Source organism: Hippopotamus amphibius, chromosome 3 (assembly GCF_030028045.1).
Source record: "Hippopotamus amphibius kiboko isolate mHipAmp2 chromosome 3, mHipAmp2.hap2, whole genome shotgun sequence".
NCBI classification, from domain to species: domain Eukaryota; kingdom Metazoa; phylum Chordata; class Mammalia; order Artiodactyla; family Hippopotamidae; genus Hippopotamus; species Hippopotamus amphibius.
This window is the reverse complement of record NC_080188.1, coordinates 26,948,731-26,972,847: the sequence shown is the minus strand read 5'-3', so window position 1 is coordinate 26,972,847 and position 24,117 is coordinate 26,948,731. Positions and strand designations below refer to the sequence as shown.

The window sequence follows — 24,117 nt, the reverse complement described above, 5'->3', positions numbered from 1 at the left end:
CTTTCCCTACAAAACACCACTTACTTAAAATTGTACTTAGACTGCAAACAATAAAACCATAAAATCAATGGAGATGCATGTTCCTTTATATTTTATTTACCATAAACATTAAGAGAATACAGCAAACACTGGCAAAAAGCTTTTTTAATAATTTTTGATGTAAAGTTTAATGCTTAAAATTATGTTTGCTCCCCCCCAACTCAACATGCAAGTTATTTATTTTCAGATACAGTGATTCTAGAGCATTACACTCTCTTCATAGTTTTATAACTGAGTATCCTTGCCCTGTAACTTAAAACAATTTCACAAACTGTGTATAATCATGGTATATTACCATCATTCAAAGAGTTCCCCAAAATGAATAGATTCACACAATATTAACATTAAAATGTAAGCTTTTAAAACATCATCTTCATAAGCCAAACCACAAAAACCCAGGTTCTAGTTTTAAATGTGTTTATGAAGACTGCTGCTGAGATCAAAGCATGCAGATGTTCATGACCACCTAGATGAAGCTGGATATTGAAACTTCTTCAGTAGGTCCAATGATGCAATTTTTCACTCATCCCAAGTATCTCCATATTTGTTTACTTTGACTAGGAAAAAAGCACAAATAATTGATGATTCCAAATAGTAATAAGTAAAAGGCACTATTTTATGTTTGCTATTATTATGATATAAAGTTATGTCTTTTTCTCATTTGAATAAATGCACATGAGAGTCAAATTATAATTATAAAAAGGGGCTGGCTGGACCTTTGTGAACTGGAGGTTGGACATAAATCCGAATGCACTGTATCAAGACCTTTACATAAGTATTTGATCTGCATAACAAACATAAAGAAAATACAATCCCCATTCTAAGAAAAACAGATTAGTAACTTGCCCAAGGTACAAGCCTAATAAAACAGGTAGAACTGAAATTTGAACACAGGTCTCTTTAAAGTCCAAAGGCTGGGTGCCTTTACAACTTTACCACCTATGTAAGCATGGTATATATCATAGCACATACAAAAAAGTTACCAGCAAATGAAAAATAACAATAATAATAAACACTTGAATGTTACTTTTCACAAAAACACAGTAATAGAAATGGTCAGATTTGATTAGTTTAATCTCTCCCAGGTGCTGTAATACTAGTACAAGAAGGAAATGCTTTCCGATATTCCTGCATTTTATATGAAATCAATTTTGAAACGTTTTTGTCTTCTCTACTCATTTACTTTTTAGCCTCTCTTCTACATAGCCTTCATCTATGAATTATAACTCTTCAAAAGTATTCACAACAAGGTAAAGAAGCAGTTATCAAAGTATAACTAGAGACCCCTTCCCCAAGACTCTTTCAGTAAGTCCATGAAGTCAAAACTATTTTGTTATTATACCAAGACATTATATAATCTTTCCCCTCATATTTGCCTTTTCCCCTTGCTTTCCTTCCTTTCTGTGTATAAGGCAAAGCTTCCAGCAGAGTTCTCATGAAGTTACATGATGTGTGGTGACATCATTGCTCTGACAGCTAACTGAAAATGTGCTTAGGTGTTAAAATTTCTGCCACAGTATTTCTAATTAAATACCAATAAATATAATCTACATAAACTAAAGCTGAAAACTTCTAAGTGACACCTTCTGACCCAGTGAACCTACACTGTACTGTCAAATTTCTGTCTAGATTTTAGAATAGAACATTCTAAACAATCACAAAGTGTTTCATAACTTTTTTCTTTAAATTAGATAAAGCGCCAAAAAAAAAAAAGAAAAAAATTCTTTTACATTACTGTCACATAACAAAACTTTAATAATGTTCACAGCCAAAACCACAGATGTCCAAATTCAGCAGATGCTGTACATCTACCATATTCCCCTTTCTTAGCTTTTATTACCATAAAGAAGGCCCAACTAAAACATGCCATTTCTGACCTGTCAAATCATGGTACTATGCTATGCAGACATACAATAGAAATGGTTACAAAAATGAGAAAACTACTACCGCCTGCCCTCATGGAGCTTACAATCTAAATCCTCAACGTTAATTAGCAGAACAGAGTACTGGTAAGTCTTTATATCTTACAGAATAATGACCACTGAATGCATAAGGTTTACATTAAATTTTTATGACACACATTAAAAAGTATTGTTGATTACAAATCTCTTTTAAAGGTATAAAAAACATCAATAATACAACAAAGGTGGATTACTGTTATAAAACAGAATTCTAAATGAAACAACTACTAACAATTAGAAATAAAACTGGCTCTAAAGGAATGATCAAAATAAAAAATAGTAAGAATTTTAATGTATTTTTGCATTTTCTGTGGCATACTGACTCTCAAGAGGTACCAAGGACCTATTCCTTCCTTCAATTTTTAAAGTAGTAAATAGATAACCTTGAAACAATGACAACATCTTCTAAAATTCCTCAAGAAAGACATCATAAAATTCAGTACTGAAACAGCTACAGACTCCTATTCAAAATGCCCTCTTCTGTGAGCAGTAAATTTTTGCTATCAGAAAATTTACTTTGGGCAATGCACAGTTGCTCCAAATGAACTTAAAAGAAACCATGATTTTAAAACTCTGTATGTAATTAATTACAGAGTAAAAGTACTGTTTAAAAAAAAGCCAGACTCATTTTTTGGAAATCCCTAAAAGCTGGTTTGTAAGGGATATAACTCTATCTCAATTTCATAGATATGTAAGAAAATCATTTTATTACTCAATCAGGATTCTGTGGTTCTGCCACAAGAGACATTACAGCCCAATAATCAATCCTAGGGCACAAGATCTGGTTTTATGCAATAGATGCATCATTTAAAAAATGACATCAACTCCCAAGCTGGCTTCTCATAAGGGACAATAGTCAAATGTTTATATAACTTCTACACTGTATTACAAAACCAGTCTCACTGTCTTAAGTTATACTACTACTGGGCTTCATTATTTTCTAACACAAAACGGCCTTTGGAACACTTTAAAAAAGGAAGAACTGATAACTGTTAAGTAGCTATTCTCTAAAAAATGTTATTTTGGTTAATTGCTTGAGGCATTAAATCACACGTATTAGTATAATTAAAGTTTTTAACTAATGCTGCAGTTTCCAGCCCTAAATCGTAAAGTGATTCAGACTAGACTACCATACCTTCTTTTTTTGGCATTCTTTCCTGCATAGGCCTGACTGAGGGGTCAGTCTTATGTGTTAAAGTAACTTCATATGACTCTCTGTTCTTATTCCTTAATTCCTCATATGTTATATTTTTTCTTTTAGGACTTTCTTCAATGTTGGGATCAGGTCCTAAAACAACAAACAGTCAATAAATGGTGATAAAAGGATCTGAATAAATCCAAAAGCAACTAAATTTTACAAATGCTCCTTACCTAAAAAAATAAAATAAAATAAAAAGGTAAAATGAAGGATCAAATTATTACCAGCATTCCAGAGGTACTGTATTTTCCCCAAAGTAATTATAACACTGAAATCTACCTCCTCTTACACTTTCAAGCTTTTATTTCTAAAATTTAAAATATAAAAAAAAAGTTTAAAACTAACCATGGCCAGAAGAAGAATAGATATAATATAAACCAGCACAATTCACTCACCAGCTAGTGTTTTAAGCTGGGAAGTTAAGAGAAATACATTCTACTACTGACAAACAAAACTTGTCATAGTATAGATTTTGTTGAGTAATATTTCCATAGTTAAATGTTCCTGTACCCAGATCTATATAAGCAAACAACTCTAATTATTCAAATAAAAAATATTTATCTTACTCTCTTAATATTTAAATAAAAACACTTGAAAATAGCTACTGAAAAGTATTACATAGCTTTTAATCATAGTATGCATCACTGTCATTCAGGTCTAATGGATGCAATACTGAAGCAGAAAAAAGTGGTAACTTTTACCTGGAGAACCAGCATTTACTCTTTCTCTCCCAACAAAGTCAAAATACGAATATATATTATCAAAGAGTCAAACACTGATATAAAAATAAGGAAATGGTTATCCTTAATACTAGCTGACAGGACCAAGTACTGAATGTAGTTTATAAAATGTACAGTCAGCAAGAAAGGCCATATAAACATTTTTAGAGAAATTAACTAATGCTAATGTAACATTCAGTGAACTACTTAACCTACAAAATCTAACAAACCACTCCAAAAGTAATATTTTTCAGAAGTTTTTAATGAGACATAGAAATTGGGCATATATTTTAATAATATAACCATACGAATTAAAATAATTTTTTAAAAAACAGTTTTTGTTAAGTGGTACCATTTTGGAACTCAACGGTAAGGTCCCAGTGAATAATCACAATTTTCAAAGCAATATAACTACACACTGAATGTATTCAACTACAATCTTTTCTTTTGCTACAAAGTATATTTGCACTGATACAAAGCACAGAAGATTTAAATTTCTAATTAGTTCTAATATTATACAGCATGGCTGAAAACCAAATTTTTCTTGCTAAAAAAGAAAAATATTAAACTCTACATGGGGTTTAAAAGCACTTTGCATTTCATTAGTAATAAGTAATTATTAAACTCATTTCTTTTCAACATAAATGAAATTTTTTAAATTCTGAACAACACAGTATATACTAGATTAGTAGTTAGAAATTCCAGGTTCTTATTGCCACTCTGCTGACATTTAATGAATGTCCTTGGGCAAATCACTAAGCTTCTTTGAGTCTTGGTTTTCTCAGTTGTGAAATATTAAAGTTTGAACTAGATGATTTATCACTAAAGTTCCTTCCAGATCTAATACTTTTTCTCAGTGAAAAGAAAAATATTTCGTTGTTCTGAAATTCTGTGACAAATAATAAAAACATAAATCAGACAAAAAATTAGGGAAATTTTTTCCACTTATAAAAGCCAAATGAAAATATCTTGCATTGTGTAGGGAGCAGGACTTACTGTAAAGAGCTGGAAGGAACAGGAAAATGTAAAAAAGCATTGATTTAAATCTAATTATCTATAACAAGTCTCGTAACAACTATGAAAGAATGCTTTCTACTTTGAAAGATTAATAACTCTTTCAATTCCTGGTAAGAGAAAGCAGAGGACAAGTAGGACTTCAACAAAAAGGGAGGATGTCCTGGTAAGGGAGGACTGCAGCTGGGACAAAGCAAAGGAGGCCACTGTGTTCCCATGCGGGGAACTAAGAGTGGCAATCTTAATTTAGAGAAGGGGGTTCAGAACAGCAGAGCATGGACAAATGGATGGCTCCAGTAGAGGACTTAAAATATATTAAAATTTGGGCCTTGCTGTAGTCTATGGACTTTTTCTCTGTTTTCGTTTGGCAAAGAAATTACATAATATGGAATGAAATTTTCTAATGCAAATGCAAAGAAGGATGCAAAACATAGCAGGGGAACAGTCGGTGCATGGCTAGAATAGTAGAATAGATTTGAACTTGAGAGACTGGGGAAATGGGAGAGGCAGTGAGGGACAAGGAAACTAGCTGACTGTGGAGATAAAATAATGATAATCATTCTCTCCTAAGCTGCCTACCTCCTTCCCTTTCTGACTAATCAGATGTCTTTTGTTTGCAACCATTCAGGAAAAAAAAAAGTTGAGGATTAAGAGACTATCAACTTTCATCCACTTAATTTCTTTAATTATCTTAACTTCCATTTTCTCCTGTCCCTTCCACAAAGTTAATACGCTCCTCCCCAACTCTGACTCTTGCTCTAAATCAGCACTGTCCAATACAATTTTCTATAATGATGAGAATGTTCTATATCTGCACAGTCCAACCCAGTAGCCATTAGCACATATGGCTACTGAGCAATTGAAATGCTGCCAAAGCAACTAAGGAACTGAATTTTCAATTTGATTTAATTTTAATTAATTTAAACAGCCACATAAAGCTAATGGCTACTTTATACCCTACCTAGAACCCTTTCTGCATCATTTGGAACCTTATGTGACCTATAACTAGTGCCTCTCTTTCCACTATATCCCCTCCCTCCTTTTAATCTACATATAGATTCAAATCTCTACTGTCTTAAAAAGAGACGAACAGATGATTGAACCTGATGTACCCCCCCCAAAAAAATAAAATAAAATAAAAAAAAAGAGATGAAGATCCAAATGTTCCTTTAACCTTGTTAGTTCCCCACAGTTATTGGCTTATTGTACTTATTGCAAAGCATACGTTTTCAAATACTCTATGAAGTCCACAATTCCTTCTGCAAACTCTCAGAGTCATAAATGCTTCAAAATTCAGTTTCTCAGATTTCAGAAAAACATTACCGTATATATCCCTTATTACTTAACGACCACTGAAGTAGCAATGAATAAGCAAACAGTATTTCTACAATAAAATCTAGAAAAAAATCATATTAAGATAAAGATTATCAATAGAGTTACATCAGTTTAGGTCAGGGTTTAAAAAGAGTTCAGGTCATATTTTTATCACTAATTTAATTATTTAAAAACCTGGTTTTTTAAAGAGCATTTTGGATTTTAGGTAAGGAACTGTAAACCTGTACTTTGTTTTCATCTTTCACTGCAAATTAGACTGAAGAAAAAAAGCAAGGAAGGAAGCAAGCAAGCAAGCTAGCTAACATTTGTTGAGAGCCTATTACTTTCCAGGCATTAACTCTGATTACTGTATTTCATCTCATTCCCAAACTTCTTTAAGAAAGGTATTATCATCTCCATTCAAGAGATCAAGAAACTGAAGGGATCACAAATTACAGTTATTTGCCTAAAGTCACATAGCTAGCAAATGTCAATGATTCATATCAGGCCTTAATCCAAAATTGATGTTGTTTCACTTACATTATGTGATCTTCAAAACTAGTATTTACACAAACTTCACAAAGCACTTTCACATGGATTTTCTCACTTGACAACAGTTCTGTAAAGCAGGTAATTATTATTTTTCTCACAATACCAAGAAGCTAAGGTTGCCTTTAAGACCACACTAACAAATGTAACCTTTTTAAAGCCTCTCTGAGGCACGATCTATCATTTCTTCTTTGCTATTTCACTAAACATGGTTAGTATTTTCAATTAACGGAACATATTAATGATTTATCCTTATACTTCTGTATCTTCTACCAGGCAAGAGAGTTTCTCAGGGCTAAGAACCAGGTCTTATTCATCTTTATTTCCATATCTAGCAGAGTGGCTGATACCTAATGGACCTCAAAAAACGTTGAACAAATGAAGAATGAATTCAAATGAACAAAAGAGCAAACAAACATGCTGAGTTTAGGCTGATGGTGGAACATACAGGTGATATCCAGCAAAAAAAGGTCATCAAATAAAGTTTATACATACGTTGGACCATAAAATGCTGAAATTCATTTCAAGAGAAGTTTCTACCTTGGGCAATATGATCAGTAATACCAGTGGGAGTAGATTCACTCATAGAAGCACTGAATGGAATTGGCTCATAATGAGGAAGCATCTCTTTTTCTGCATTGTCTGCTGCTGGGGATGTCACAAAAGATGAATGACCACTCACATTTGAGTCATATTTTGACTTCTGAGAATAGTGCCTGTAAAAGAAACTCATGTTGTATAAGAAACATGGGTCATTGCCTAAACCTTATTTTATTTATTTATTTTTAAGCTCTTTATTGGAATATAATTGCTTTACACTGCTGTGCCAGTTTCTGCTGTACAACAAAGTGACTCCGCAGTATTTATACATACATCCCCATATCCCCTTATATCTTATTTAAGTGTTAAGGTACGAAAAATAGTTATTTTCTAAAGGAATCATATAATTTTAACACAGTTATTTAAAACAGTAAAATAAAGTCTCTTTCTGCCACAAAAACACTAAAAATATGTTCTGATCCACTTATACAACTTAAAAATTGTCACTCTTAATATACAGAAGAGAAAATGTATATCCAATTTTCTAATTATTAGGCTTTAGAGATCATTTTAATGTGTTTAAAGTTCTTGGAAACAAAAAGTACTTCAGATCAGGAAAAATGTCTATTTCCCACATTAACTGGGAAGTTACTTCCACAGGTAGCAGTCCTTATAAACATTAATTTGCTGAAGTAGATGTAAATAATGCTAGCTCTCATGGGGTTTATGCTGCTTGCCATTTATGACATGACAATATATCTACCAAATCAACTTAATCAATCACATTATTATTTATTTATCTACCCATCAACACAGACAGATTCATTTATCTATACTTATACAACTTCCCTACAATTTTAAACAACAGAAGAATTACAAAGTTGAAACCTGTCAAGAGATGGCATTAATAATATTTAGGAATTCAAAAAAAAAAAGAAGTCAGAGTATAGTAACCAAACCTGTTTGCCAAATTAAAATCTCTCATTCTGGGACATGAACTCCCAATAGGATGCAACTCGTTATTTAAAACAAAAGTAAACAAATCTGTTCTACTTTTAAAAACAAAATCAGCTTTAGCTTGCAACAAAATGGCAAGTTTCAAATGGCCCTTCAGTTAGGTAATGTTTCATGCCCTCAATTACAGCAATATCTAGTTACAATTTTTTAGCTAAAAGGGAAAACCTTCAATAAAGATCTGAATGGCCTACCCAGTTGGTGAAGAGCGTCGTGCCTGTCCTGATCGTAAAGCTTCTCCAAGAGGGGAATTCTCAAGATTTTTGAACTTCTCTTGGCAAGTTTTCACATAGGAAAGCTTTCCGGCAAAGTATCCCATGATGCAAGCAACTTTTAGTAAAAATAAACAAAAAGTGTAACTCAATGTGCCTCCTTAAACAAAAATCTTTTCTAAAAGAACATTTTTAAAAATGTGGTTCTAAATATGTCTGGTGTGGAAAAACTGAGATTTCCTGAAATAATGGTAAAAATACCACATTAAATCATATTCAGAGTTCACAGAAAGATTTGGTGGATATAACTCACTTTCACAAAAATAAGTTAAAGCTGATATAAGATAAATTCTACTTTACTAATTACTTTATTAATATAGATAGGAAAAATGTGGTAATGGTATAATGTAATGAGGAATCAACACAGTTCTAGCCTAGTCACAGGGGTTTAGGCCATTTCATTTCTTATAAAATGGGAATCACACCATTTGCCCAGCTAATTTCATAAGATTATTTTTTAAATCAGGTGCAATAAATCCATTAAAATAATAATGAATTATGAAGTGCTACCTAAATATGGCTATTTGTTGTATCTTTCCAATACAAAAGCGAGACTAGCCTGGAAAGATTCATAAAAAGCCTCTGGTACTCTTCTTCTGGATAATTTAGTATCTTTTCTATTAACCATATTATAAAAGGTAAAGAAGCTATGCTTATAAATGTAAGTTATGTTCATTTACTAAATGTATATTAAAGAGGTTTTCCTAAAAATCATGCTTTTTCCCTCCAGATCTTTATTGGAGTATAATTGTTTTACACTGTTGTGCCCGTTTCTGCTGTACAACAAAGTCAATCAGCTGTATTTATACATATATCCCCATATCTCCTCCTTCATAAGCCTCCTCCCACCCTCCCTATCCTCCCCTCTAGGTCATCACCAATCACCGAGTTGATCTCCCTTTGTTATGCAACAGCTTCCCATTGGCCATCTGTTTTACATTGGTAGTGTATATATGTCAGTGCTATTCTCTCACTTTGTCCCAGCTTCCCCTCCTCTACCTCGTGTCCTCAAGTACATTCTCTACATCTGCATCTGCATCTTTATTCTTGCCCTGTCACTGGGTTCATCAGTACCATTTTTTTAGATTTACATAGGTGTTCCTTATACCCGGTACTCTTTTTCAGGGCAACTTAGTATCTTTTTCTATTAACCATATAATAAAATGTAAAGAAGCTATGCTTATAAATGTAAGTTATGTTTATTTACTAATTGTAAATTAAAGATTTTTTTTTTTAAATTATGCTTAATTTTAAAATACACTTCATTTTGATTAATCAGAACAGCTGGACAACTTTCTTTTCTCAAAGACCAAGAGAACTTACTTTCAAATATTATATCTTTATAAAATAGCTTAAAATTAATAGTTATATTACATTATAAAAAGAGAAAAAAAACTCTCTTTCAAGTAACTCATGATTTTTAATGCTCACAATAAAATGCCCAAGTAGTCCGTTTACTGAAAAGCTTAAACAAAATGATTTGCCAAAACGAATAACCAAATAACTGTTATTAGTAAGACAAAACATTTGATAAAAACTAGTTATTTTACTTAGGTAAAAAAGCTAAGAGAACTAGTATTGTTCATACTTACATATAAGTTTAGGGATGGAACCATATTTGGGATGACTTGAAAGGATTCCTAAAGATAAAACAGTAAATATTTCTGAGTAACACTGTCATATTTACATAATTAAGATGCTTTATCTTTCATTAAGGTAAGAGAAAAGCTTTATGCCAAGTTTATGCTAACAGTATATAAGAGAATGGCGCAGAAATTATGGTAGAATATACAAAGAAACTACTTTTGCTAGTCATTATCTGGTCTTTTATAATGTAAGACAAAAGTAGTAATAAGTTTAGCTGCGCATTATAAAGTAAGATGTATCTATTCCTCAGCAGCTTTGAGCAACCCACAAAGATAGAGGGAAAAATCATAGCTGGTCTTTAAATATCTGATAACATTAGCTCTTTCCATAACACCAAAAAAGTCTGAAGCTATTTCAAAGAGAATTCAACATCAAGAGAAATATGAAGAAATCAAAAGACTCTATTAGAATAGGTGAATTTATTAGCAAGATCACTTGATACAAGGTCAATATACAAAAGAAATTTAAAAAACAATCCATATTATTTCCATATACCAGGAACAAAAAACCCAGTATCTTTAAAAAGATGCAATTTATTGTAGCACCAAAAAACCTCAAAGACCCAGAAACAAATCTAATGAAAAACATGAAAGATCTTGAAAACTACAAAATCTACTGAGAGAGAAAGCTAAGTAAATGGAGAAACACATCATGTTCATGAACTGAAAGATTAAATATTGTAAAGATGGTAATTCTCCACAAACTCATCTATAAATTCAATGCAATCCCAATTAAAACCAAAGAAAGTTTTCCCCCAAATTGAAAGGCTTATTCTAAAATTCATGTGCAAATACAAAGGGTCAAGAAAAACCAAGGCAATATTGAAGAACAACATAATGGAGAAATGACTACCACCAGATATTAAGATCTATGATAAAGCTACAGTAATTAAGACAGTGTGTTATAAGAACAGATAAAGTGATCAAAACCAGAAGAGTCCAGAAACAGACCCACACATTCAGTCACGTGATTTATGACAGAGGTAACGCTGCATTGCAATGAATAAAGATTAGTCTTCAAAATACAGTGCTGGGTCAACCACATATCTGTATGGGGGAAACATGTGCCTTGATCCTACCTTATATAATATTCAAAAACAATTCCAGGTGATTTTTAAATTTAAGCATGAAAGCTAAAACAGGGAATTCCCTGGTGGTCCAGTGGTTAGGACTCCACACTTTCACTGCCTGGTTGGGGAACTAAGATCCTGCAAGCCTTGCACAGGGTGAGGCCAAAAATAAATAAATAAATAAAACTACAGAAGAAAGCATGAGAGTCTTCATGTCCTTGTAACAGACAAAGGTCTTAAATGGACCACAAAAAGCACTCTTCATAAGAAAAGATCTGATAAACTGGACTCTATTAGGATCTACAGCTAATCAGAGTGGGAAAAAATAATTGTAAACCATATATATCTGCCAAAAGACTCACTTCCAGAATATTTAGAGAACTCTAACAAACCATTATGAAAAAAAAGGCAATCCAATGGAAATATGAACATAGACTTGAACAAATACTTCACAAAAGATATAGTCAAATGGAGTATAAACAAAAAAGATCTTCAACTTCATTAGCCATCAGGGAGATGCAAATTAAAACCACAATGCAATAAATATCACAGTTCACTCACCATAAAGGCTAAATTTCAAAAGACACAAAAGTAGCAAGTGTTGTTGATAATATGGCACAAATAGAACTCTACTAATAAATTGGTAGTAGGAATGTAAACAGATTTCTAAACAGTTTGGAAAGTTTGGTAGCATCTACTAAAACTGTATATAGACATAATCCATGACCCAGCAAAAGATCTACCAAGAGACATGGTATTCACAGCAGAACTATTTGTAACATCAAAACTGGAAACTACACAATCATCAATATACAAAAGGATGGATAAACTGCTATGACATATTCACACAGCGGAGAACTACATGCAGTGAGAATATATAATTTACAATGTGGTTGAATCCAGTGATGTGCAGCTCTCCAAATAAAAGGCCTTGATTTGTAACGTTAGTCGACTGCTGTGGTGTAAAGATTGCACCATGACCAATTTCAAGCTACCAATGATTTAAAAACTGGCTTGCCAAGTTCCTGAAATTTTAATAATCAGCTCTCCAAAACTGGTACAAGCCAGTTTTAGCATACTACTGGATGAATCTCACAATGTTGAAAGAAGGTACACAAAAGATTGTTATCATGTATATATAATTTTATGATTTAATTTTACATAAAAACCAGACAACTGATTCCTGATGTTAGCCTCAGTTCCTTCGTTGTATAAAGGAACTGAGATGATGAGAAAAGGGAGGATGGTAACAATGTTAAATACCTTTATACAAAAAAGTAGTTCTTTTAATTCTGTCACCAAAGAGCTATAGACCACTTACGACACACAGGCACCACACGCTAGGAAGCAGGAATATAATGGTAAACGAGACACTCTCTTAACCCTCACAAGATTTTACAGTCTAGAGAGCGAATGAAGACACAGAGAATACAGTGTGATGGCTGCTATTTATCCACTCAAATACAGGCATAACTCGAAGATGTTGCAAGTTCAGTTCCAGACCACTGCAATAAAGCAAATACTGCAATAAAGCAAAACATAAATTTTTTGGTTTCCCAGTACATTTAAAATTTATGTTTACACTCTACTATAGCCTATTAAATGGGCAATAGTACTGTCTAAAAAACAACGTACATACCTTAATTAAAAAATACTTTGTGCTTATAAATGCTAACCATCATCTGAGCCTTCAGTAAGTTATCTTTCTGTAATAGTAACATCAAAGATCACTGATTACAGATCACCATGACAAATATAATGAAAAAGTTTGAAATATTCCAAAAATTACGAAAATGTGACACAGACAAACATCTGTCTTTTGGGAAAACGGTGTCGCTAAGACTTGCTCAATGCAGGTTGTCACAAATCTTAAATTTGTAAAAAACAATATCTATAAAGCACAATAAAATGAGGTATTCCTGTATTTGAGCGTCTACTATGTGCACTATGCCTTCTGTCAGGTGCCAGAGACAGCCCATGTTCTAAAGCAAGGTAGCAAGAATGGAGGCAAATATATTTATTGAAGCTAGGGTAATACTCTTGGCAACAAATGGTTGCATTAATTACAATGGGACTGCAGATGGAGGCAGACAGTTTACAGAAATATTTAAGAGCTGGACTAGAGAACGGACATTTGTTGGACAAAGCAGGTAAGGGATAGAAGTCAAAAATAATGTCTCAGTTTCCTGGATGGAGACTGATGCCATTCAGACATGGGGAAAATGGAGGAATTAATTTATGGAGAAGTGAATTCAATTTGGGATCGAACTTGAGTTCAACTTGAGGAGCCTACAGGGGGGCCATCCACATGGAGATAAGCAGAATATGGTTCTGGAGCAGATTATCTAGGCTAGAGATACTCACGGAGATTTAGAGCAATAAATGGTCACCAAAGCCCATATTATTGCCAGACAGTATATAGACTAAAAATTCAAAGACAAAGTAAAACTCTGAAGAACAACATAAGTGAAGGAAGAAAGCCTACATTAGAATGTAAGCACCAAGAGGTCATGGGTTTTCATCTTTTAGTGCTACATACAAAAAACAGTGTATAGTACTTATTGGACACTCAAAATATGAAAAAATGGAGAAGTTGCCCGAGAAAGGAGAAAAACCAGAAAAATGTGCTGTAATGGAAGCCAAGAGAAGAGAGCATTTTAAGAAGGACTGGTTAAAATTGTATAATGGTCAAGAACAAAAACTGTCCATCGAATTTAAGCAACAAAGAGACTGTAGTGGTAAGAGCTGTAGCACATGTCAGACTATATGCATAATCTATGACACAGACTGCAGTGCGCTCAAAGAAATAAGCGAAATGCTCATTCATGAAGTCTAGCTTCAAATGCAAGACAACTAAGAGCAACTGTAAAGGGATATAAAAGAAGATTTTTCTTTTTTATGTTCTCAAGTTAGAAATGACCTGAGAATGTTTAAATGTTTTGACAGAAAAGGAATGAGTAGAGCTGGAGAAGCTCAGGCTATGTAGAGTATGACACACTGTGGATAAAATCATATACAAAATGTTAGGCATTCTGATTAAATGCAAAATGTTTTAGTGGATTTTGAACTCCTTTTCTAAAGTCTCTCTCAATTTTTTTTTTTTGAGATTGATTGACTTCAATTAGAATACCTCACCCCCCAAAAAACCAAGACCCCAATACATTTTCATGAAAGCCCTTAATTCTGGGAAATAGTTACATGAGTGACATATCACTCAATATTCTTTTCTGTATTTTTCACTCAGTTATCAACACCCTAAAACAACAACCCTGACAAAAGTATAAAGGTGACATGTGACATGCTCAATGGAAAATGTTATTCCACAAATTAGGTTAAATCATTTTCAACAATTTATCCTTTCCAAAAAAAGGATTATTAAATTCCACTAAAAAGCTCTGGGCTCAGTCATTACGAACAACTACAGAGAAAGATGCTGAATACTGTTGTTGCTCATGACATGACTTTTGCAAATGAAATCAGAGACATAAATCACCCACTGATGTCAAGTCAATCACCAAATGGTGACTAGGAGTCCACAAGGATTCTGGCTACAAGAATAATGTCACCTCAGTACTAGGTCCTAATATTTTCAGTAGGATTCACTCTAACTATACAAAAACAGTCCTATCAAGATATGTGTGCAACTAGAAAAAGGGAATTTCTCTGTCTGGTTTGGTTATGTGTACAATTAGCTATACGTAGGAGCAAGGCATTCCCAAGCCAGGCAAAAAACCCCGCAATGGTGTGTATGACTTTACTGTTAAAGACATAAGGTCTAAGTGAGTAGGTACAATCTGACCCTTCCAACTTTTACTGCTTCTGCCTTACCTTCAAGCTGTCCAAAGTCTCCTACTCCATGTAGGCGCCAAAGTTCCAAAATTCTGTTTTCTTTGTAGCCTTTTCAAAATTACAATTTCTCCTGATTCTACCTTAGCTATACGTTTTCATTCTTCCCTGCATGATTTTGCCACTCTAGCCATGTCAGTCTCCTGACTGTCCCCCCAAATAGTCATGCTTATTATTCTGATAACCAGGTCCCTCCTTCCTGAGATATTCTTCCATTTCTTTTAATCTAAATTCTGCCCATCTTCAAAATCCACTTCTTTCAAAAATTTTCCTTCATTACAGTAGCCCTGCAGAGATCTTTCTTCTCTGAAAACCTCTTGAGAATTTCTACCATAAAACGTAGAAACTTATTAAATATTTAATTATATTCTCTATTTGCTTCAACATTGTATTCACACTGTTTCCTCACATGAACTACTAAACAGCTCAATTTCTTTTGCACAATCCACCCCGCCCCCATATCTAGCTCCAATCATTAGTTAGATGACTGACAGCACTAAGATAAATAAAATGGGCAGTACAATAATATACACTATAATTTCTCCAGTCCTAAGTTTTTCCTTAAAAAGTAATGTGACTAAAATGTCTGTTTCACACTATAGAAACAATCCTAGTCTATAAAACTAGTCAGTCCTAAAAGACAAGTAAGAGTATATATATCTTGATTTGTTTGCCTTTTTAAAATTCCTGTCACGGTAGCACACTGTAATGAGTCACTTTGGGAATCCTTCAAATAAAAACAAAATTTTACCTCAAAAAACCCTATTTCCCTCCAAAACTACTTTTCTCAACTAGTTGTATCAATACTACTAAGTACTTCATACTGCTAATATGAAAAGGCTAAAACTTCCTATCATAGTAACATTTTAGAAGGAGCTAGTTAATTTAAGAACAGGTTTCTAGGATATGTAAAGGCCATCCTAAGGTAACCATACTTTTCTGGAACACCTTCTAATTCCAAGAAGACAGTTCACAAAATAAATGTAATGAATATTTCTACTGCTTACACCACTAAATTTAAAGATGTAGAGATTGATACATGTAATACCTAATCTAAACTCAACTTCACTACTTAAACCAATAGAATTTGGGACAAGGAAGGACCCCCACTCCCCCATTATTATAATACAAAGTTGGTTTAGGAAGCTAGAGAACTCCTAGTCTTTAAACTGGTATATAAGGATCAGCTGGAGCCCTAACTCAAAGACTCTGATTCAGTAAGTCTGGGATGGGGCCCAAGAATTTGCATTTCTAACTAGCTCCTAGGTGATAAGTTATATGAATGGCCTACCTAGACCAGGTCTGTCTCTCTGCCTTCCCATAAACTACCACCGGCTTTTAGTTGCTTTCTTGCTGTTGTAGTGTTAATGTTGCTACAGTGCATGAGGACATCAAATTCTCAAATTTGATATTTGAGTCTGGGTTCATGGAGACTCTTCTGATTTTGCAGAAATTTTTTAGTGATAATTTTTAATATGATAACATTACCATATGTCCTTTATCTAAAGATCAAGAAAATGACACATAAAAACATGATGATATGCAAAGTGCTAAGCAAATTCAAAGTTTAAAATAGTTACCTTTACTAATCAATCCTTGAGTAATCAACATACTTGTTGCAGCCAAAGGTACAGCTAGAGGGGGAAAAAGAATTTGTCAAAACCAACAAAAGGAAAAGATTTTGTCTGAGTTCATTAGGATAGATAAATGTGTATCTGTAAAACCAGCTATGAAGTATGTTGCAAAGTTAAGATCTTTAAAAGAGATTTCTCCACTTTTAAAAGTTGTACTGTATACACTCAGGGAAATATAAAAAGTGTTTTAAATTTAAGAAAATATGACAAATTATTAAACAATATAATTTAAGAACCACCCAGACTTAGGCTCTAAAAAAGCCATTCACTAATATTATCAATTAAAACAACATAGTAATAGGGACCAAAAGTTACTTCTGGAGTTAAAGGGGGAAAAGAATTAATGATAAAGGAGGCAAGAAGCATATTACAAACATATCACAAACTGGTAAATTCCATGTACTATGCTAAGTGCTTCTGGTACATTATCTCATTAATTTTTACATCTCTATAAAGTAGGTATTATTATTATTACTATTTACTATTATTACAGATAAGGAAACTGAAGCTTAGAGATGTTAACTACTTTGCTCAAGGCCACACAGCCACTTCAATGGCAGGTTCCAGATTCCAATGAATTCTGTCTGATGCCAGATCTCAAGTTTTATTACAGAGTGAACCAATACACAAGATATATTATTTGCCCAAAATGATATGGCGACTGGGGTAAGAATTAGAAAGCATATATTTTAAATATTTATGCTTTCTCTTAAAACAGTGAAATCTGTGAAACTAAATGAAAATATGACATACATATGCTTATTAACCCAGAGTGAAAAATCCAAAGCTCTCATCATAGTCTCAAAGGGGCTCATAACTTAAGAAATCAGTCTGCTACACCCACAGTGCCCAATAGAATTTTCTTTGATGTTGAGGGTAGTCTATATCTGTGCTTTCCAGTTAGGTGGTGTGCAAGAAAGATTTAACATAACTGCTCTGAGACTGCTTTCCTTACAAAGGCCTGCTTTCAAGGTTGGTCCTTAGCTTATATTTAAGAGCTGTACTGGTAAACTGATACAAATTTTTACCTGAATGATAAGTGGCTCACTATGCCCAAACTGCTTACACAAATAAAATTCATACTAAACACCCCTTTCCTTCTGGGAGTCTGGAATTTTGTTACCTGCTAGGCTGAGGGTGCCCATGTGATGAGACCCCAATTAAAAACCGTGGATGCCATATGCTCCCATCACCACATCGACACACCTATCAGCATCTACACCCACAAACCCTGCCTTCCCAAGTGAAAAAAAACAAAAACAAAAAAAAACCGTGGATGCTGAGTCTAATGAGATTCCTTGGTAGATAACACTTCACACGTGTTACTAAAACATGCAACTGGAGAAATTTAGCACGTTCTTTCTGTGTGACACCCCTGTGAGAGGACGCTTAGAAGCTTGTGCCTGGTATCCTCTGGATTTCAACCCTACTCCTTTCCCTTTGCTGATTTTCCTTCGTATCCTTTCTGTTGTAGATTATTTTGAACTAAAATAGCTACATGTGGCTGCCATATTGGAGAGTGCCGTTCCAGACCAGGAGTTGGGAAATGTTCTGTAAAGAGCCATGTGATAAATATTTTAGGTTTTGTCAGCCACACAGTCTTTATCCCAACTACTCATTTTAAAGCAAAAGCACTGAGACAACACATAAACGAACACAGGTGTGTTCCAATAAAATCTTATTTATGGATGCAAAAGTAGGAATTTCATGTAAATTTCACATGTAATGAAATCTTCTTTTGATTTTTTTTTCAACTATTTAAAAATGTAAAAATCATTCTTAGCTCATAGCCATATACGCTCATCCCTGCTCTAGCCTATCCATGGACAATTTAACAACCAAAGTCATTAAGCATTTGAATTATTAGAGCTATTTCATTACTAAAAACCATAACTCTGGAATAGGGCATCAGCTTTGCCATCAGACAGAATTTGCAGAAACCCTAAGGTTTAAATCCTTGCTCTATTACTTACTAACAGATTTTACCTTTGCTGGAAAAACAATCTAATGTTAGTTGGTTAGAATGCCTTCGTACACTATTCTTTAATTAAGGTTTTTCAAAGGATAATCTTCAGCTTGGTTCAAGGATTGCCATGAAGAACTGAAGAATCATATAAGAATAAAAGGTAATGACTTAGCTGGCCATCTCTATAACAGACAATATTTTCCCCATTTTGCTTCTTAGACCAAGATGGCATAATGCAAAGAGTAATAGCCTGGTTAAGGAGATTCTAGTACTAGTTCTGCCATTCACCACTATGTCTTTGCATAAATCTCTTAACTTCATGTTATAAAGGGTTATGGATTAGAACTAAGGTCTCTTTCCAACTCACGTATTCTGTCACAGAAAAAGAGAATGGTAAAATTCAAAGAGACTTCAGAGATTATCTAGTCTTCATCCTAATCACAGTAAACTTGATATCCAGAAAGAACAAGTCATTTGCTCAAAGCAACACAGGTGTGGTAGAGCTTAGATTAAAACCCGTCTTCTAATTTCCAGGTCAGTGGCCTTTCCTACTGCACAATGACTCCCATTCCAGAGTCTACTAAATAATGTTTCTTTAGGTAAATGAATAACACTGCTAACCAAATGCCATTTTATATGATGACCATGGTCCCAATCATATTCAACACAAGGACCCCTAAAATTCCTCTAACTCTTCTCTTACACTAGCAAAATGCTTCTCTAAACTCATAATTGTTTTCAACTCAAACTTTTATTTCATTAATCATGACAGCACTAACAACCATTTAATAAAATACCTCAACACTTAAACTGAATTAATCTGCCTAACAATCCCATGAGATAAGTTAATATTTTCCCCATTTAACAGATAAGGAAACTGAGGAATACAGACATCAGGAACTTCTCCAAAATCTCACACCTAATATGTGATGGAGCTATAATTTGAATTCAGAGACTCAGGCCTCAGAGTCTACGCTCATAAGTCACTACACTGTCTCATTCAAAAATCAGTAGTACACATGTATGAAATATTCACAAAATCTAAAAAGATGCATGAAACAAATATGAATTCATACGCCTCAGCAATTCCAGAGGTGGAGAACTACTGTAACATATAACACACATTAACCCTTTTATGTAGATTCTTTCATTACCTGTATGTCTGGGCAGATACAGCTAGTTGTACACCTTCTCATCCTTCTAACCCATTTTGCACACTGCTAACTAATGTTCCTTTCAAAAACTTACATATCATTCCCTTGGCCCAAGAACCTACAATATATAATGAATCAAACCTTTAAGTCCTTAGTATTATGTTTATTTTCTACTTCCAACAAAAGACCTCTGCTCCAATCCATTCAGCCTCAAGGCTCTAACAGAGATCAAGTTATTACAGACTCTGCCTTTGCTCACTATTCCTTTCATCTAAATGCTCCTCCACCATTCTTCATTTACCTGAAGTCCTATTAGTTGTTAAATCTCATTTGTTTAATAAAGCCTTTTTTTTTTTTTTAGCTAAATCAATTCCAATTGCTGTTGTGCACTTAATCTTTCTCGGTGTTTCATGCATTAGCTTTGTCTCAACTACATCATAAAACTACTTTAGGACAAAGACTTCCAAGCACAGAACTTTACACATTGTATGCATAAACAGCAGGCTGAGTGATGAAAATGTACATCTCTGTCACCACCTCCCTTTTTAAAATTCCATCCTTTTTTGTTACAATTACCTTATCTGAAAGGACTGCAGTGACCTCATGAAGCAACAACAGGGTTCAATTCAAAAGGAAAATTATGTTTTCTGTTGCTTTCAACATTCTCTGCTTTTTAAAAAAAATAAAATCCTCATGTATATGGTCTCCAGTCAGAAATCAAGAGCTGGTAGTGCAATAACATTTCACAAAGATAAAACAGAAACTAACCAGTTTTTATCATGTAATAGTTGAAAGTTTGAGTTAAAATCATGAGCTTGTTTCAGACAGACCTGGCTTGAAGTCCAGACACCACTGCTTACCAGCTGTGGAACACCAGATAACTCCTTTAACATCTCTAAACCTCAATTTCTTCATCTGTAAAGTGAGGGTAATAGTTATCCACCTTATTGGGTTATTTTTATATAACCCATGCACCCTCAGTAAATGCTATTACTATTACCAACAAAATTACTTCACAGTCTTAAAAAAAAGTTCTAGAAATTATTACTTTAAAATGCATACAATTGCAATCATTTCATGATATGTGCAAACGTCAAACCACTACATAGTACACCTGAAACTAACATATTATCAGACATCAATTATATTTCAATTAAAAATTTTTAAACAAATAAAATGTGTACAACTCTATTTCCTTAATCAATGTCTTTTAGCAATAACCACACTAATGCCAAGTCTGCCCATTTTCTCTATGTGAAATCATTGTAATTTCAGGTACTAAAGGTCAAATTTTGTTGATTAAAAAATTTAACTTACATCTGAACCAGAAGCTTTCATCATTGCATTCTGCAAAGACTCTTCTTTCTTCCTCTGTTGGAATGTAATCAGCCCCTATGTCTTTTTACCATGGAAAATAGGCAACATTAAAACACTCATGGAAAAAACTAAGTCTAAAAATACCTCAGTCTAAACATTAACAAAGCATATCATTTTTTTTAAATGAAGTAATGGAATAAGTGGCTTGTAAACTTTTAACAAATTTTGACTTCAGAAATAAAGTTAGTGTTACTATTCTACTGGCTATGTAGTCACGACTGCCTACAAAATGGGCTGGGTCCAGCACAAAACTAAAATTTGGGACCCTTTGTTCAAATTATTAAGAATTTAAAGATGCAAGAGTAGATCATTAATGGGTTCGTGTGTAACTGCACAGGTCACACACCCTTGAAGCCAGCCCAGTGACTACTGTTACTCAAGGCAGTGAAAATTTCTCTACATAAAAAGTGCTTCTAATTATAAATATTTAATTGATAGTTACGGGGAATTGGTCTTGGAACTTCTGCATTCGGTTCTCGAAAATCAGCCCTCCCATTCATCTTTCCTGCATCAAAAACAGTTATGTTAAGTATCAGAGACTGGACTGGCCAAAGTAAATCAAAATATAGCATAGTAAAATTACTAGTCTACATGGCAAATAATCAACAAATATTTACTAAACACTACTACATTCGAAATACTTAAAAAGCTGCCTAAATAAAAAAGCCACAAACCTATAAACTATTTTGGAACTAGTCACTAAGTCCTGTAATTGAAAAATAGATGCTTTATAAATATTTATCAACTGGTTATATCAAGTTAAGATAACAAAAGGTTACCAATTTTTTAAAAAGACATTTTTCCTCCTGAGGCTGGTTTATTTCACATTATCCTATGTTTGGATTCTCTCAGAAATACATGCCCAATGATTAGGATATTCTCCAAAGCAGAGGAAAAATCCTAAGTCATTTCTGAACTTACATTTTTTGAAAAATTAAATAATCATCAGGAAACCCTTTCTACAAAGCAGTTCTACAAAAAAATGAAATAACAAAGACGTCATATCATTCTCCCTGTGGTGGGAAGCTAACAGCACATTCTGTATCCTCTAAACCTTCCTCCCTCCCCAAACAGAGACCTAGAAAAATACACAAGATATAAAAAATGCATAGCATTTCAAGATCATACTCTTTATTTATTATTATTTTTAACCAATGCCTCCGGACTTAAAAGACAAATAGATTAATTAGCTGCGTATTTTAAAGAATGTTAACACAGGATCGTGACTGTTCCCATCTTAAAAACAATTTAAATGAAAACAGGAAACGTCATAGGCGATGAGAATAGCAACTGCGGCCCTTCCACAATTCACTTATTCAATAAGTCATCACTGAGGGCCTACTCCATGCCAATCCCTTAGCTAAGAAAAAAGAACAGAAAAGGCAAATAAATTCATGGATGGATGGAGACTGCTTAATAAACTTATACCCTAAAACCACCGTAAAAGAAAAAAATGAAAACCTCTTACTTCTCACAACAAAGAGACTGTCAAGGTTGACAAAACCCCTTCAAACAACACCGTTTTAACCTCCTAATCCCAAGGGAAAAAACTGCATTACGAGACGGCCGAATCCTGCACCCCACCCCCCATCCACTGCGTCTCCCACCTGCAACACCTACACACATCCGTCACCACGAATTTCCCCCATCCACACCCCCCAGACACGCTCCCTCACCAACCCTGGTCACAGGCACCCAGGAGCCCGAGACCCAAAGCGCAATCGACCCACCCTCGCAGGCGGGAAAATGGCGGAAGGTGCAGGGGAGCGGCTGGCCGCGCAGAGGTGGTGAGTGGGTTGGTGGGGGGGGGGGGGGAACGGGGCTTTCTGCGTCAGCTCACCCACCTCCCGACGACAGCGGCGGGTGACAGCGCGGCGAGCTCGGGCGACCAGGGGCAGAAGGCCCGGAGGGACCCCGAAGGGGTCGGGCGGGGGGGAAGGGGAGGGCAGGAGATGCGCAGGACCGCAGCGGAGTTGGGGGTGGGGAGCGGTCAACGACGCGACCGCCAAGAAGTCACCCAGATACGGGCTCAAAATGACCGCGACCCGGAAGCACTGGCAACCTACGGAAGGAAATGACGTTAAAACCTCCCTGCGGAGTCTGAAGGCGAGCAGGCTCAGAACAGACGCGCAGGCCTGCGCCTGTCTGCGCCGTCCGCCTCAGCTCGTTCCTCCACCCTTCCCCGCCTCCTGGTGGTGGCGCTCACGAGCTGCACTGCGGCTGCGCGTTCCTCCCCTGCGGACCCGAGCCCCGCCCACGCCTCCCTGCAGCGCGCCGGAGGCTTGGCTTTAGGCTGTTGAGAGGCACAGCTCTGATCTTCTAGGGACCGGCTAACAGTAAACGTTCTGGAAGCCCTTTTTATCTGCTTGTTGAGAGTTGGCGACTTTTCTTAGCTTTCTCTTTTAGGCTTTACGTAGTACATTTCTTTCTTTGAGTCTCTAGGCTACGTAGTAGCGACTGATTATTAAACATGCGCACTTGGCAGTCTGTCAGACTTCCGAGCCTAGCTTCTGACTTGTTCTAGAAACCTCAGGAGTCGTACATTCTTGCTCTCTCTGAGCCTCAGGTTTTTCTCATCTGGAAAATGGAAATACGACCTACTTCATAGGGTTGTTAGGATTAAAGCAACACACTTACATGAGGCTTGAGCACTCAATGTTGTCTATTAATGGAAGAGTTTGTATTTCAGTGGGGGACTCAAGGCTTCTGTTCCTGGAGACCATGCTGCTGCACTCAGCCACCATTCATTCATTTATTCATTCTACAGATATTTGTTGAGTGCATGTTGTGAGCCAGATGCTGTA

The 24,117-nt window shown here is 34.9% G+C and overlaps 1 protein-coding gene across 10 annotated transcripts; it reads right to left on the bottom strand.

The window, feature by feature from the left end:
• On the bottom strand, positions 1–23,378 carry OCIAD1 (OCIA domain containing 1). Of its 10 annotated transcripts, none has more exons than XM_057726722.1 (10): positions 23,158–23,295; positions 22,782–22,844; positions 21,756–21,818; positions 21,254–21,334; positions 16,763–16,816; positions 10,213–10,260; positions 8,543–8,678; positions 7,335–7,510; positions 3,136–3,288; positions 1–596 (listed from the first exon to the last, which is right to left on the bottom strand). In XM_057726722.1, exons 3-10 carry the CDS (start codon positions 21,811–21,813, stop codon positions 559–561), a joined length of 744 nt encoding a protein of 247 aa, XP_057582705.1. In that variant the 5' UTR covers positions 21,814–21,818; positions 22,782–22,844; positions 23,158–23,295; the 3' UTR covers positions 1–558. The 10 variants fall into 10 exon arrangements, 9 of the variants coding, with proteins under 9 accessions (XP_057582705.1, XP_057582707.1, XP_057582708.1 ...); XM_057726724.1 differs by lacking the exon at positions 22,782–22,844 and adding an exon at positions 20,767–20,851 and having other exon boundaries at positions 23,158–23,230; XM_057726725.1 differs by lacking the exons at positions 22,782–22,844; positions 23,158–23,295 and adding exons at positions 20,767–20,851; positions 23,044–23,108.
• Between the last annotated feature and the right edge of the window lie 739 nt (positions 23,379–24,117).

Excerpts from the sequence above, each read along its gene's own strand:
- OCIAD1 (XM_057726728.1), bottom strand. The coding sequence starts at position 21,813 with ATGAATGGGAGGGCTGATTTTCGAGAACCGAATGCAGAAGTTCCAAGA. Across the intron at positions 21,335-21,755 it reads AGTTCCAAGACCAATTCCCC|ACATAGGGGCTGATTACATT; the intron begins GTAACTATCAAT and ends CATGGTAAAAAG. Across the intron at positions 10,261-16,762 it reads TCAAGGATTGATTAGTAAAG|GAATCCTTTCAAGTCATCCC; the intron begins GTAACTATTTTA and ends TTTTATCTTTAG.